This window comes from Aphelocoma coerulescens, chromosome 10, assembly GCF_041296385.1.
Source record: "Aphelocoma coerulescens isolate FSJ_1873_10779 chromosome 10, UR_Acoe_1.0, whole genome shotgun sequence".
NCBI lineage: Eukaryota > Metazoa > Chordata > Aves > Passeriformes > Corvidae > Aphelocoma > Aphelocoma coerulescens.
The window spans coordinates 16,940,644-16,955,913 of record NC_091024.1 but is presented as its reverse complement, the minus strand read 5'-3'; the positions used below and the strand labels follow the sequence as shown (position 1 = coordinate 16,955,913).

Genomic DNA, 15,270 nt, shown 5'->3' with positions numbered 1-15,270 from the left:
AGTATTTTCCTGCATCTCAGAACGCCAAAGAAAAAATTACAGTAGTACAGATATGCAGAAATAATCACATCCAGTATCTTTTAAGTAGCAAGTACAGAATATGAGGTACCTCATTCATTATAAGGAATCTAGAAGTTGGTACCTTCCTTGATACAAAGCCTTGAAATCTACTTTTAAATATTGTTATTATTTTCCAATAATTATTATGGTCACAGTAACACTGGTTTTTATCTCTCACTCTTTTTTTCTTTGCTTAAATATATGCAAAACCATTGTTTCATTTAAGATTTGGGAACATTTAAAGTACATAAGAGAATTCTGAAAAGATCCATTCATTTAATCAGAACAAAAATAAAAGCTATTGGACAATGGTAACTGCTATTACAGCAAATGCTCAGTGGAGAAGTGCAGACACCACTCAGCGCATCCCTGTGCTCTTACGTCAGGGGTTACATGATAATGAGGCATCAAGTAATTGATTATAGATTTCTAAATAGATTTGTCCAGCCTGCAATGCAGCAGGTGGACATTGTAACACTGCTCATTTCTGTGATGGTTTTTCCCTGCTTTATTTCTGGAGTGATTGTACCAACCTGAGCAATGCCACCCACAAACTTCGTTTTGACCACAACGTCATCATCCTCTGCTTTTCCAAAAGCTGCTTTTTGGGCTGCCCTGACAAGATTGTCTGATGCACGCTTGACAGCATTTCCTGCAGCCTTTGAGAAAGGTAAGAAATTCAGTAATAAGGAAAATGTGTAACTAATGTGGATTTGTGCGAACATCAAAACTAAAACATCTTTGCTTGACTGCATAGGAAAGGTATGGGTTTTTTTCCCCAGTGAAAAGCAAATTAATCTTTGAAAATCAGTGCTACAGAAAGAAAAAAATTCCTTTGTTTAAGAAGCTCAAAGTTGGAGAAGTTACAAATGAGATTTTTTTTTCCTACAGTTTGAAATAAAACAGTGGATGAAACTGCAAGTTATATTATGCTGATCAGATTTTGTTTTTTTTGAGAAGAAGAACAGAAACTAAAAGCTAGTGTATAAAGATATTATAAAACAATTAAGTTTTTAAATTAATGGACTTTCATCAGGGCAAGTTAGCAACTTACACAGCCATGGCTATCTCAGATTTAAACTTTTATTTCCTAAAAATTCTCAGATTTCTAAAGAGAAACAGTTAAACATTTGTAAAAATACATCTTTTGTTGTCTGAACTGGGTACTGCCAGCAGGCCAAGACAATCTGCTCCCACATGCTGGCACTAGGAAGGGAAGCCACATGGACCGGCTCTGAACCTGCCTCCCCACCTTCCCCCAGTCCTATCCCATATTTCCAGCTACATCTCCCTTTCAACTCTTCTCACTGAAATGGCCCAAGGAAAAATTACTTGAAATTTGCTCTGCTCAGCCTGGAGCTCATCCAGAAAGAATGGAAACATTTCCAATTGTTTCATTAAGTTTTGGAAGATTCTGTAACAGTGCATTCCAAATTTACATTCATGGGAAATGCAGTTCAAATTGGGGTACATAGGAGAAAAGCAAAACATTTAAAGCCCTGAATCCAACCTGTTGATTAAAGCTATGTGAAAACATTTCTGCTGGGGGCAAAGTCAGCTGAAAAGTCTTAGTAGTTTTGGCAAGTTCACCAGTAATAATATTTAGTAGACATCAACTCACTGTTTTTGCTATGATAAAGGACATGATTTCCAAGTGCAAACTGCTCTTCCGTTCATTATTAATTCTGGGACTAAAATGAAACTTGGTAAAATGGCAAACTTCAATTTCAGTCCATGCTTGGGCTTATTTCCTTTTCACATTCCCTAACAATTTCTCACATTTGATGTCTATTTAACAATATTTGCTCACAATGACTGAGAACCCCACATTTCCTATCAGAGCTGAGAAAAGTCTCTAGTAGTTGATTTTCTTCCTGTTTCTATTGTTTGTTCTGCATTTAAAATTCCTTCGGACCCATCCTGGCCCTTGGATATTACAGAGCATATTGCACTATGGACAGAACCATCTTCTGGGTACTGACACCTTCCCCACACCCCTCTGGCAATGTCAATCTACATCAATCCACTATAAAGCACTAAAACCATCTCAGCCCTGTAAGTGCCCTATGACATACCACTGTCTTCTATAGAAGCAAACAGATTTCTCACGCATTCATACATTTATTTTTTCCTCCTAAATATTTAAACAATTTTTCTACTTTGAAAAAAATGATGACATCAGTTCCTCATGCTCAGACAGATACTTAGTTATATGTATTTCTGTTGGACTTGATTCTGCCTATCCACACCTGAACTGTTGCACTGAGTGTCCATTAGTAGCACCTGTGCAAGTACAAGAAAAAGGGGAATTTTCACTGCTCACCAAGGGTGGTATAAAAAAGCAGCTGAAATAGTTCTTATGTTCCAGGCTGAGCCTGCAGGGCATGATGTCAGAGAAGGCTGTAGTCATTTTAAAAATTACCATCCTCAAACAAAACTTCTGGAGATGTTAGATTTTACCCATCAAAACACAGTGTTAATTCAGCAGCAGTTCAGAGAAGCTCAGCATGAAATGGATGTGAAAAGTAAAAGGGAACCAGTTTCACGTAAAGAAGCTCCATCAGACTTGAGATGTTGCATTAGGTTCTCTTCTTACTGTCTAACAATGATTCTCCATTTTAGAAATGCTCTATCTACAACTGCTATCTCTTGACTCCTAGAAACAAAGGAAGACTGACCACAATCCAGGCTAGCACTTAAAGGAATTGTTGAACACATGTATAATCTTGAAGTGCTGAAAGTGTTTACATAGCACTACCGCAGGTTTTCAGTAGTTAAGAAAACAAGTACCTGTAGCCTCCTCATGGCTTCAGAGTCATGATCAGCCTTCACTTTGCAAGCCACAAGCAACTGTGCTGTAGAAGCTGCAACTTGTTTGGCAGATGAGATGAGTTTCTCCTCACTAGCATGGCCTTGAACTGATGCATTTGCTGCTTCACAGAGATTGCTGGTTGCAGCTGCCACCATTCGGGCCTAGAAGGCAGTAAAAAAAGCCACTGTCTATTCTCACAGGATATTCTTTCTTCAGGGAAGGTGCCAGTTTTCTCAAGAGAAGTAGTTACTCACAGCAGAAATAAGTCCCTGAGACCACTGTCCATCATCAGCTGCATTTGCAGGGATTGCTCCAACCTGAAAAAAAACAGTTCAGAGATGGCTTACAAGAAAACAGAAAATACAATTATTTTGTCTCAGAATTAGACAAGCAGTAATCCATGAAGAAAGGAAACACCTGTACCTGTGACTGTGCCCAGCACATCCAGGAGCAGAAAATCCAACTGGAAGTCAGTTGTCAGAGTAACTGAGCTTCCAGCATACATCTGCCTGCTCAGGAAGTGTCCAACTTACTATACTGCTTCAGCTGACCCACTCTTGGAACACACAGAAGTAATTACCAGAATAACCAGTAATTAGCATATTACTGGTGGTTGAAGCCACAGCCTAAGCAACAGTTGAAGCAGCAGTTCCTTAACTCCCAGGCTTTAAAATAACTTACTTCTGTCTCCATAATACATTTGAATTTACATTATTCTTTCATCTCTTCTGATGTGAGCACTCTGGGAAGGTACAGATCAGAAAGCTTCACAGGGAAGCCCTCCAAGTGCCTTCATGCCTAATAATGGCAGTTTAGGACAGCAGCCCAGTTTTCTGCATGGCTTTTCCACTGAAGTGTTTGTGGCGTCAGCAGTAACAGCAACAATTTGGAGACAGTCTTCTTCCCATGTTAGATGAAAGCAATGAAACTAAACTCTATAACTGGTTGCCAGACCTCCACCCCCAGCTGCCTGGGTCTGAGTGGTTTTGGGAGAGAAGCTGGAAGATGTGAAATGCAAACATGGTCCAGAAGCTTGTGTTTTAAAAGAAATGGAAACAGGGATTTGTGCATAATGAGAATTCCAGGGAATGAAATCAAATCATTAAGTGCAGCACCAACATAAACAGAAGGTATGTTCTCTCGTAGATATGGTAATACTTTTATGTAACTAAAAAATCAGTTATACAAAAAAAACCCATTAGGTCCCTAAATTATTTAGGTTTCAAGGTTTTCTTGCCTTATCATCCCCTGAACAGGTACTTTTAAGTAGACCACAGATTAAGTGCTCTGTGCTCTTGCTAGAGCCAAAAGCACTAGCTTCCCCGAATCCAGGCTGAAGCAGACAGCATAGCCTGATTGTGGGATCCATAAGACAGCCTGCTCCAAGTTAAGAATTAGGTGAAAATGGAAACCATAACTATACAACAATGGTCCTATAATAAATTGTTCTCACAGGCAACATACCTGGTTGATGTTTAGATTTTCTATTTCAGAGTATACTAAGTGTGAAAAATAGTGATGGATATGAAATGATTTACAAAACCTCAATTCTGACCACACCTACAGGATACGACATATTGTAAACACTCCTTCCATTGGTCCCAACAGTAACTACAAGCACAGCTACTTAAATGTACTGACTTTACATGCAGGCCTGTGTCCCCATTGAATCACAAGACATTGAGGGCACAATTACTGATGCCTTTTGCTGTTCCGGTCCAGAGCAGTATTGTACATTGTGACATTTGGGTTTGGATCCCCAAACTGTTGTGTGGGACTATACATTACTAGCTTGAATCACAGATCTTCATGAAGTGAAAAACCCCCACAGTAAAACTACCCACAACTGAATCATTTGAAGAACCAAACACCATTTGTGAGGTTTAAATAAACCTAACTGTGGGATTTTTTAAACAGAACTGGATCTGGGCTGTGTATTGTGATGAGCAATGAAAAATTTACATTTCCATTAGTCATTCCCAAGCTTCTTTCCTACTGTTTTTAACAGAACAGTTGGGAGACTGGATTCATTTTCGGTGCTTTCCCCCACTACTGTTGCTACATGTCCTGCTTACCCACCTTTCCCTGAGCCACCAGTTCCCTCTGGGCTGCTGAAGCTGACTTCACAAGGGCACTGGTAGCAGCTGCAATGGATTTAGCTGCTTCCAGGATCTGTTCTTCAAAATCCAGAGTCTCATCTGCTTGCTATAACCAAGAAAAAACAATGTTACACATTCACCTGAAAGCAATTACACTTTCAAGACTGAGGACATATACAAAGACAAGAAGATTTTGGAATGCATCAGTAAAGTCGGTAAGACCTACAATATCATTTTCTGCAAAGGAGTTCTGTGTGGATTAAAGCTGGGAGTCAACATAAATTAAGTATTAGCTTGCCCTTGTGGCTGCCCACACTGAAACAGAGTATCACACAAGATACTTAAAGAATGCCATCAGCTTTCTAAGGCATTACCTCTGCTAGGGCTACTCTAAACTACATTCAGAAAAGTGGAAGTTTGAAAAGAAATTCTTGTTTTTCCTATCAAGATTATCTCTGTAGTGCCATAACAGTGGCTTCCAGGATTGCTAAACTAGGGAAAGCATTTTCTAAATACCTGAAGACTTAAGGCATTGAACAATGATAAATGTGTGTTGTCTCATTCACCTGTACTAAGGAATGTAAAGTAGGTACCAAGCAAGAGCATAGATTTAGCAGCTTTTGCTAAGACCTGTCACTGCACAGAAAGCACCTTTGTGCAGCAGTCCAATTTAGTGATCTTGGAGATACGAAGTTCCAAAGGTCTGTCTGGAACACTTCAGTCATCCAAGCATGTCTTTCAACAAGCATGTGCAAAACCTCCTAATGAGGTTTCTTACTATTTAAAATGCCAATTTATTGTTCTGTAAGAACTTTCCTGACTTTCAAATAATTTAAACAAATACTGAAAACATTTAGCCATCTAAGCATGCTTACTAGCTTCTGAACAGTTAACAAAATAGATAGAGATGAACAGTTATTATTATTTTAGACAGAACCAGGCCTGGGCATATATTGCAATAGTTTTTTATATAAAATAATCCAACATAATGTGTTTTGTTTGTGATCCAATCACAAGCCTCTGGAATCCAAGGCCATATGATGAGTAGGGCTAGTGGCTACAGTATCAGGGCATTCTACCTTGAGAGAGATGAGACTTTTGAAATACAGGTTTTTCTAACTTTGGCAAGTGCAGCATTCTTGTGTCACACAACTAACTTTAGAAACACCAGCCAGGTGGGCTGTGAATTAGAAAATTGGGCACTTCGTTTGCAAGTCTAAGCACACCCATATAAATTTAAGTCAGATTTAGTTCTCCTGATACTGTAGTTTGATGAAATAGTAGTTAATTATAAAATAATAAAAGATATTTATGAGTAATTACAAAATGGCCCATCAAGCAGGCTCAGTCCTACAGCACTTCGTGTAACTGTCACATAACTACAAGTCCAGGAGATGAAACAATAGGATCCACAGATACCAGGAAAACTGAATCATCTGAAAAGAAAAACTGATGTGTAGATAAAGATGTTTATCACTTGAAAGTTTTTTTGTTGTTGTTTTTTTTTTTTTTTTTTTTTTTAGGAAAAGCCACCTAATCCATGAAAAAGTATTTGTCTTGCCTTGCCATTGGGCTATTCCCATCAACTAAAGTATGTGTCTTTGCAAAGCTTTGGAAAGTGAGTAAGTCATGTTCCACATAAAATTTTGGCAGTGCTTGCAATGCAACATCATGAACATTATTATACCTAAGTGCAATCACATCAGCCCTCTACATGTCTCAAGTCTTACTTATGAAACTCTTATTTCAATCACAACATTGCCAGAGTGATTAAAATGAATCCAGTAAAGTCTCTATCAGAATTATTGTCCCTACTAAAACAGATGCATTATTGACTTTGATTTGACTGAAGACTGAAAGTGAAATATCGACAAAAGTGCCACTGACTGACAATAAATTTAACAGACTGTTACTGCACTTTTACTTTTGTCCTAGACTTCTTGCTATCAAGTTTTTAAATTCTTATTTCCAACATAAAATATATTATGTGCATTACTCTTCATATGTCAGCACTCAATGTCAGGAACTCAAACTTAAGCGAGTGAGAACTTCAGTATCTTCTTATTTATTACAAAGGAGGAGTCAGTCTTTGCTGAAGTTTAATAAAATGCTCATGGCCATAGTCTGATCTATTGGACAGCTGTGTATATGCCCAGATGGAATTCAATTTGTGAAAAAACAGCCACCAAAAAGATGCTGAACAAAAGCAGTTGTTTGAACTCAGTTCAGGGTAGTGAGTGGACTAAATATTGTACACAAGTCCTAAGCAAAAATTACTACTTTTCAAAGAGAATGCCAAGAAATCAAAGCTTGCATTATCGAGAATGCCATTGTACAACGGCTGGATTAACTTTCACCGTGGAGCAGCAGGTGAAGCTCAGCAGGAAAAACAGACAGCTAAACCTTAGTATCTCATCTGGTAACAGATTTTTTTCTCCCCCGTTTACCAAATCAGTTTCTTTCCAATTATATTGAAATCTGGGGCTTGGAAGAACAAGCCATACCTCAAGTTTTTCGAACTTTCAAGTCTTGCATTCCCTGACATCTCACAAGTTCTTTTACTTTTGAAAAAAAGTTCTTTTGACAGTTGATCCCTTCTGTGAAGAATTTATTTTTGTAGCAGCCTTACACAGCACTCAAACTGTTGAATGCCTCTTGGCTTTTCATCTTTTCTAACAAATCCTTCTTTTCTAGTCCTTCCCTGTGGTTTTCCCTTCAGCATTCTCAGGTGTGACGTACATCTAAGGGCTGGATATCAATGGGGGAGGCGGCACAACACTCAGCCAGCACTGTGGGTGTGTTTCCTGCCTGTGCTCTCCCAAGATCATTCCTTAACAATAAGGACAGGGAGCAGCACAAGACTGGGCACTGCAAAACGCCCTACAAGAAAAATAATTATTCCACCATTCCCATTATTAAAAGAGTGTCTCCTGGACTGTCTTAAGTTCACACTCATATATAGTACCCTCACAACATGTGTCAGTTCAAAGCCTTCATGAATAAAGTTGAGAGCACTGATGTGATACATGGCAGAAAATACCATGTTGTGAGATTTTAGAGCGAGTTTCTTTAGAAACCCAGATCTATGACACAAGTGATTAGCTTCTGCATCAAGCAGCCCCCATGAAGATCAGCATCTCATTTTCTTCAAGCCTAAACTAATATGCTGTTATTAACTACGTACAGCTATAAATGGATTGGAAAATGAAGTCACCAGAACAGAAAAACATCAGGCTCACTATAAAGTCTGTAGAATGGAATATCCTAAAAATGTTGATTATGCCACTGAAAACAAAACAAAAAAGATGTTTTTGTAGTGCATTTTAACCATTTTTCTACAGCATCTCCATTATTAGGGATAGCGTAAATAAAGTCAGGGTTAATAGGAAAACAAATGAGCCCCCACTCTCATTGCAAAACAGTAGCAAAAATTACAAAAGACAAACCGTTTTATTTTCAAGCACCTCTCATCTTCTACTTCATAATGAGCAAACCAATATGAGTAAGTTACTGCACTGGGCCACAGAAAACACAATAACCATTTCAGTGAAAGTCAATTCTTGGCACAGCTGCTGCTCACTGTCACAAAGAGCCCTACACAACTTAAAAGTCTCTCCAAGAGCAACTCTACTGATAAAGGAGCCCTCCATGTATGTATTTTATACCAGATTAGATTAGGAGTCTGCAGGAAGTCTTCTAAACCTGCTTGTGAGTGACTGTACTCCTTCATATTGCCTTCTACTATGTTAAAACCCCCGGAGACAGGGCAGAACACTGTAGGAATATGTTTGATATATAGTTGGATTAAATAACAACCTAATATATCAAACATATCACACAGAGTCCTGCAGAAAAAGGCATCCAGGTTTGATTCATCTTGGGTTAAAAAAACAAAGGACCAACTGCTGAAAGCTACCAGCAGGGAACTCTTACTGACTACAAGGCGCCAGTGTCTGGAGGCAGAGGCCTGCACAGAAGCACGAAAAGCAGACAGAGTAGGGTAGGGACAGCAATGCTCTCTCCTGTTGTACCTCATCTACCATACCTTTTTACTTAAAGTGGTTTTTTTTGCCCAGTATTAGCATGTAGATTTTATTAGACAAAATATTTTTCTTCTTCAGAAAATTACTCATTTTGGGGGTTGTTATTTTACAGGCAGTAGCATATTTGCATAACAGAAGAAATATGTGCCTGCATTGCAATACACCTGACTCTCCAAATGGAAAACTGAAAAAAGTAAGCATCCACACTCAGGAAAAATAATTGTACTTATGGGAAACATGACAGCCAAATCCTGTTTAATAAACCATAAAGATCTCATTGCTTCTCAGATCACTTCCCACCTTGAACATGGCAAGGAGAATACTGAACAGGTTTTGTATTACAGACAGTAGTAACAACACCTGCTCAGGAGAGTCCTCAAAGTTCTTCCAAGATACAAGCTCAGAAGACATACAGATATTTAAAGGGTGTCAGTGGGGCTGTGGTCTAGTGGACTAAGCATTTTGGGAGCACATTCACCTGCAGCCAAACAACCAGGATTTAAAGCAAACAAAATAAGCATTGTACAATAAAACACAGGCAACAGTTAGAAAACTGTATCTCATTAGAAATTGTTCTCTGGGATAAGATAATTCCCAGTAGTATAAAATGAAGATGTCTCAGGCTATTTGTGTCAGCCTAAGACATCAATGGGAGCATGACAGGTGCAAAGATATGAAGAGGAAACAAGGAAAATAAGAAATTAAAAAAATTGAAAAGTTTTAAAATAATGAAGATAGTGGAACAAATGAGAAGAAACCCTACCTTCAGCTATTGGGGGTTTTTTCAGAGGTAAAAGACAAACTGGAACACAAAGATGAAAATTTCAAGCTTAAATCAAATGACTCCCAGTCCCTGCACCAATAAAAAAACTTTACCAAAAACCAGGGAATCAGCCACCAACTAGTAATGACGAAGACGATGGATTTCCTGCAGGTAGATATTCTAAAATTAACAACTAAGGACTTCTCTGCAAATTCACTTGATGATGATTGCTGTTAACCAAAGCAGGATATTGTCTGTTCCATTGTAGAAAATAACTCCTATTCCTGCATTTCATAGACTGAGCACAAGACAAATCAACCCTTACACCTAGTCTAAGTGATCCTACTACAACATTCTGTATGTTGTCAAAGATGGGCATCAGAAAGACAGAGCCTGTTCACCACAGGAAATCATGCTCTGGGAGGATACAAGCTACAAGTCTGCAGCAGAAAAAAAGTGCTATTTGAGCCACTCTGTGAACTTCCTAGTGCCTTTTGATGTGGATTATAATCCATATTGTGAAAGAGATTAAACATCTGAAAAGGATGCAAAGGCCGCTGAAATCCCAAATCAAACAAACAGCTGGATATGAATTTTAGTTTCAGAAAATGACAGACCAATAAGTCACAAGCAGGCTGGATACTCAACATGTTAAATGATGAGCAGGTGTGAGAGCTGTATTCACTGGGAAACTACAATGACCCTGGAGTGGCTTAGATGTTGGAAGGAAACTGCTCCATGGTTACCAGGCAACACACATGTGCTATTTTGCAGTGATTGTATAGAAAAGGTGATGGAGGACTTTCCCACTCCTCAGACTCAGCCTGTGTCCTCCACTCTGTAGAATCTCATTATAAAGGACCATTTTTCTTTATAACCAAAATGGATCTACTTGCTAAAAAATGCAGATAAAGAGCATTTCTTTTTCATGAGTTAATTTATTCCTATCACTAAGCAGGGAGTGGGGGGTGGGAAGTCCTCAAAAGGCTGAAGCTTCCAATAACTATTTCATCTGATGCTCCTAAATAACAAAATACTACCCTGCACCAATACAATCATCCAACACTGAATGTTCTTGAGGCTTTGCTTTTTAGAAAGACTTCTCATTAGCTTCACTTTGAAAACAGTTTTGCACCTACAAAGCAGCACAAACAGGAAGATAGATACATAGTCCTTTCCTGAAGTCAATTACACAGCCAAAACATATTTTTCATTTTAACAAGATGCAACATAGTAATTTCTACTAAAACCTGCCCGTTAACACCAGGCAAAAGGTAGCAATTCTCTGGGATCCACCAGATTCATATATTCCCTCTGTCCTGCACATGAAAATAGTTGGCTTAATTTTATATCTTCAGAAACACATTTGAAATGACCTGGCAACATGCAACACCAATTGATATAATAATGAACTGTAATTTAATTTCCTTCAGGAAAATTACATAGAAATGATCATACAACGTATCTGATATTACACTGAAAGAGCTATTCTCTGAGCATGGCATAAAATGCTGGTTTTAGTCTTAGAAAATCCTGCAGGTCATTTACATTCTCGTGGATCCCATCTGTGTTGCTGCTGCTTTCTCCTGCTATACTACACAAATTCACATGTGAACAAAGGATCTTCAGAAGAAAGCGAGAATGACTACACACCAGTAAAATATGTTTGGAAACAGAAATTTAAATAATCAACAGTAATGATGCCATAACTATTACAAGCATTGGCTTATCTTCCTTTGCTTGCTCATGGCTGGTGCTTGACTCACTCCCTGAAAAGCATCTTTTTACCCTCTACCCTCAGGGGTAAGTGCCATCCAGAGCAGCACCTCGTGGCACTGAGACTCATGCAAGGTTTGATTGTTTACACCATTATCGTGGCCAGTAGCAAAGTATACACCAGGCTACAGGCAACGTGCATCCTCTGCTTTGTTAACCTCAAACAATGGGGATAGACACTCACCTTAGGCTTGGCTCTCGGTTTCAGCTGCTCTAACTTCTTTGCTGCAGCCTCAATTGATGCTGCAGCCCCTAATAGCTCTGTCTCTGCAATGACTGTTGGGTCTTCTGGATCCACCCACTCTGTCCCTGAAATTAATGGAGACCGAGACAATAACTTCAGTGTCACTGTGAGCTGCCACTCCAACAGGGGGAATTGCAATCACACCTCAAGTATCCAATACAGAATGTACATCACAGAAAGCTGATTTTATTGCCATAATGGCATGAAACCAGTGATTTATGTCCCAGAGAAAACTGTAAAGCAGAGGGGAAAAAAGTATTTAGCAGGATTATTCTCTTATGAAAGTAACTTATTTAATAATTGTGTAAGCAAAGAAGCTTCAAAAAGGGGTACTGTCCATACTGGGAACAAAACCAGCTGTCACTCAACTTGTGTTGATCAGAGGTCTTACTCAGATGGTTCCTAACTTGACCAAGCCATAGGGTTCATTGAGAAGTCTGACAGAATGGTAGAGAGAACAGGCTACAGCCAACAAAGTCACCCCCAGCACACCTGGCAGTCTGTTTGCTGGCAGTGGTTGGGGATGAAGTTAGCACTGACTGAAGGAAGCACACTTTTGGCAGTGTGTGTCTAACAGCGATGTAGAACAGGCCAAAGCAGTTTCTGTATCACATCTGAAGGTCAGCTTTTTGTTGTTGTTGACTTTTTGGCATTTCTCTTTTCTCAAAGAAATTTTGTAGATCCACAAAAGGAATACTTGGCTGGAAGTGGTTTCAGATTTTTGTAAGCTGTCAGTGCATTATTATTTTTGATTTCCTAACATCATTCTCTGAATTACAAGGTTCAGAAAGCATCCATATTCTGAATTGAGGGAAACAATGAAACAGCCAAAAGAAGTTCATAACCTCTAAGGGCATGGTCTAGAAACCATTACTCAGCTCAAATGCTCTACACGATGAAGATGTTCTATATTAAACCCTAATACTGGCAGATAAACAGGGAAAAAGAAAGAAGGCAGCAAATACAGTCAACCCCAAATTTGTAAAATGTAGCAATTCCTCTTCAAAAAAAGCCATTTCACAAAGGTTAAAACATTTACATGTTAAATTTGTTAGGAGACAATTTTATTGTGTACGTATACATGAAAATTAGGAAAGAAAACTCTGAACGGTTAAAAAACATTTTACTTCCCACAAAAAAGTTTCTAAAGTGAATAAAGACATCCTCTACAGGCAGCAAGTGAAAAAAGAAATTTTTATTTTAATGAATATGAATTAAAATGCAAAAATTGCCAGAAATTAATAAATGTCTCCAAAGATGAGAATAATATAAAGATTTTTAAAAAGCAGTTAGGGAATAGAAGAAGTCTGATATTGGTTTGCCTCGTTAGCAAATGGAAACTGAAATTTTGAAATATAAAAAAGAATGCAGAAAAAGCTGAAGAATTCAATAAAGCTACTTGAACAGGTTACTTGAAATAGCATAATGTAGATCACTGTTCTACAAAAAAGAGTAACTGTATTAAGAGATAAGGAGGGAAGGAGGAAAGAAATAATGGATTCCCATATATGAAGATTGCTTATGGTTCGGGTTGTTTTCCAAGGATCATGTATGGATAACAGCAGGAAATAACTGAGAAGACCCTGCAGTGTACATTACACAGAATATCAGATCATCATCTCTGGAGTAGTGAGCACACCACACTGGTAGCCTGGCTTCCCAACTCACCCTTCATTGCTTCTGCTGATTGGATGAGCTCTGTGACAGCACCTGCAACCCGCTTGGAGAAAGAGGCCAGCTGATGCTTTAGCTCTGGAGTTGCTTTTTGAAGAATCTAGAGAAAGAGGTAGAATGCACATTGGTAAGGATTCCAGAATGCTGGAAGATTCCCAAGGCACTCTAGTGAAAGCTTTATTTTATACAGCAATTGTGTGAGAGCCTAGTGAGAGAACTGTAACTGTCAGTGAAGCACTGGGAGCAAAGGCTTACACTGCAGTGTTGGATGCACACCAGGAAAGTGGCACTGCCTTGCACAGCTGCAGGAACTGACAACGTTGTTGGAGTTCTCAATCCTAAACCTAGGACAGAATTATCCAAAACAGAGGCACACGTGTGAGTGTCTGGGAGGGATATGCCGCTTTAGTCCTCCATTCTTAGGTATTTTAGTCATTATACTTATGCATCAGGCTCAGTCTTTTCACACTCTTGGAGAGAAGGTGATTTTGAAGTATTGACAGACTGGTTCATCCCTATTTCTGAGAGACAGAATTACAGAGTTCTGGAAGTACCAGTTGCCTGTTCTGGGAAAAAAAATCAGCAATGGTGAACACGAAATGCCAAGACCCTCAAATAGAAGGAAAAGATAAAAATCTCTGAACTGAATTTGTATCAAGTATTAAACTGTGCTGCTTCAAATGAAAAACACGAAGACAGTCAGAGAGTGAAGTGGAATTCTCTCCCTGAACAGGAACATCTGCATTTTTAATGACCATATTGTAAAGAAAAATATTAAATTCTGGAAATTTATGTATACCCAAAAGCTCCTTCTGAGAGAAGAGTGACAGACATAGGTAGAGCTTTAAGAGCAAAACAAATGGTTGAGTCATGAAAGTCACACCCAGGTTTGTTTTTTCTTAATGTTTTCAAAAACTCCCCTGCAAGCCTCTTTTAGGTGCACATTGAAAACAGATTGTATCTTTTTGCCAGAGTGTTGCCATACTGCAGTCAAATACACGACCCATTTAACTTTGACAGAATAAACTAAACCAAGTTATTTTCCTAACTTTGCCTGGTAAGAACTCTGCCACACAAGGAATTCTCTCTCTCTAGAACTGCCATGTCAACGTATGTGTGGACTGGTCTCCTGCTTCCTAAGGATGATCCTTAGTCAACAAATTTCCAGAGTAATCACAAGTACATGAATCCTCAATGGCTACAATCTGCAACACTAACAAAATACAACAACACAGTTATAACCAAAATTTATACACTGCATAAACTCTTCTCATGGCAGAAACTGAGCACAGAGCACCTCAAGGATTACCTTCCAAATATAAGCAAAAATGTCAAAAAAATACACACATGTGGTCAGGATTATAACAAAGAATGCCATTTTTCACTCCAGTAACTGTGACACTAGTACTATCTGTCATAGTGTTGACAATCTTGGAATTGAAAAAACTGAGCACATTTTAAAACTAGGCTGTTAAAGAACTGCGTTGTTTTAAAGCCAGTTTAGAACTGTCAGCAGAGTCTCATCCCCACAGAGTCATGGACGACAACCAAAGCTCCAGACTTCCCCTCAACTACACATGGATCAACACTGACCAGGATGGAGCGTATGGATATGCAGAACAGGTCAGTCTTGAACCTGAGTAGTACAACTTAAAAGGAGTTTTACTAAGATGAGCATGCCGTACAGCTGGAATTAGCGTGTTCCTGGCTCTACCCCTAGCTAGGTGATTAGTGGAATATTCCTTTGAGCAAACAAGTCAGTTTTGTGCCACTTGCCCAATGCCACCTCTGCACAAGTT

The 15,270-nt window shown here is 38.8% G+C and overlaps 1 protein-coding gene across 8 annotated transcripts in view; it reads right to left on the bottom strand.

The window, feature by feature from the left end:
• Window positions 1-15,270, bottom strand: part of TLN2 (talin 2) — a 159,430-nt gene that overhangs the window by 12,009 nt on the left and 132,151 nt on the right. For all 8 annotated transcript variants that reach the window (XR_011154108.1, XR_011154109.1, XM_069025514.1 and 5 more), the window contains 6 exons: window positions 13,466-13,571; window positions 11,738-11,862; window positions 4,952-5,077; window positions 3,127-3,189; window positions 2,851-3,033; window positions 594-719 (listed from right to left, as the gene is read on the bottom strand). Coding sequence is in view for 6 of the 8 variants with exons in the window: in XM_069025514.1 (XP_068881615.1) it covers window positions 594-719; window positions 2,851-3,033; window positions 3,127-3,189; window positions 4,952-5,077; window positions 11,738-11,862; window positions 13,466-13,571 (729 nt within the window). In the remaining 2 variants the exon portion in view is untranslated. The remainder of the gene's footprint in view (window positions 1-593; window positions 720-2,850; window positions 3,034-3,126; window positions 3,190-4,951; window positions 5,078-11,737; window positions 11,863-13,465; window positions 13,572-15,270) is intronic.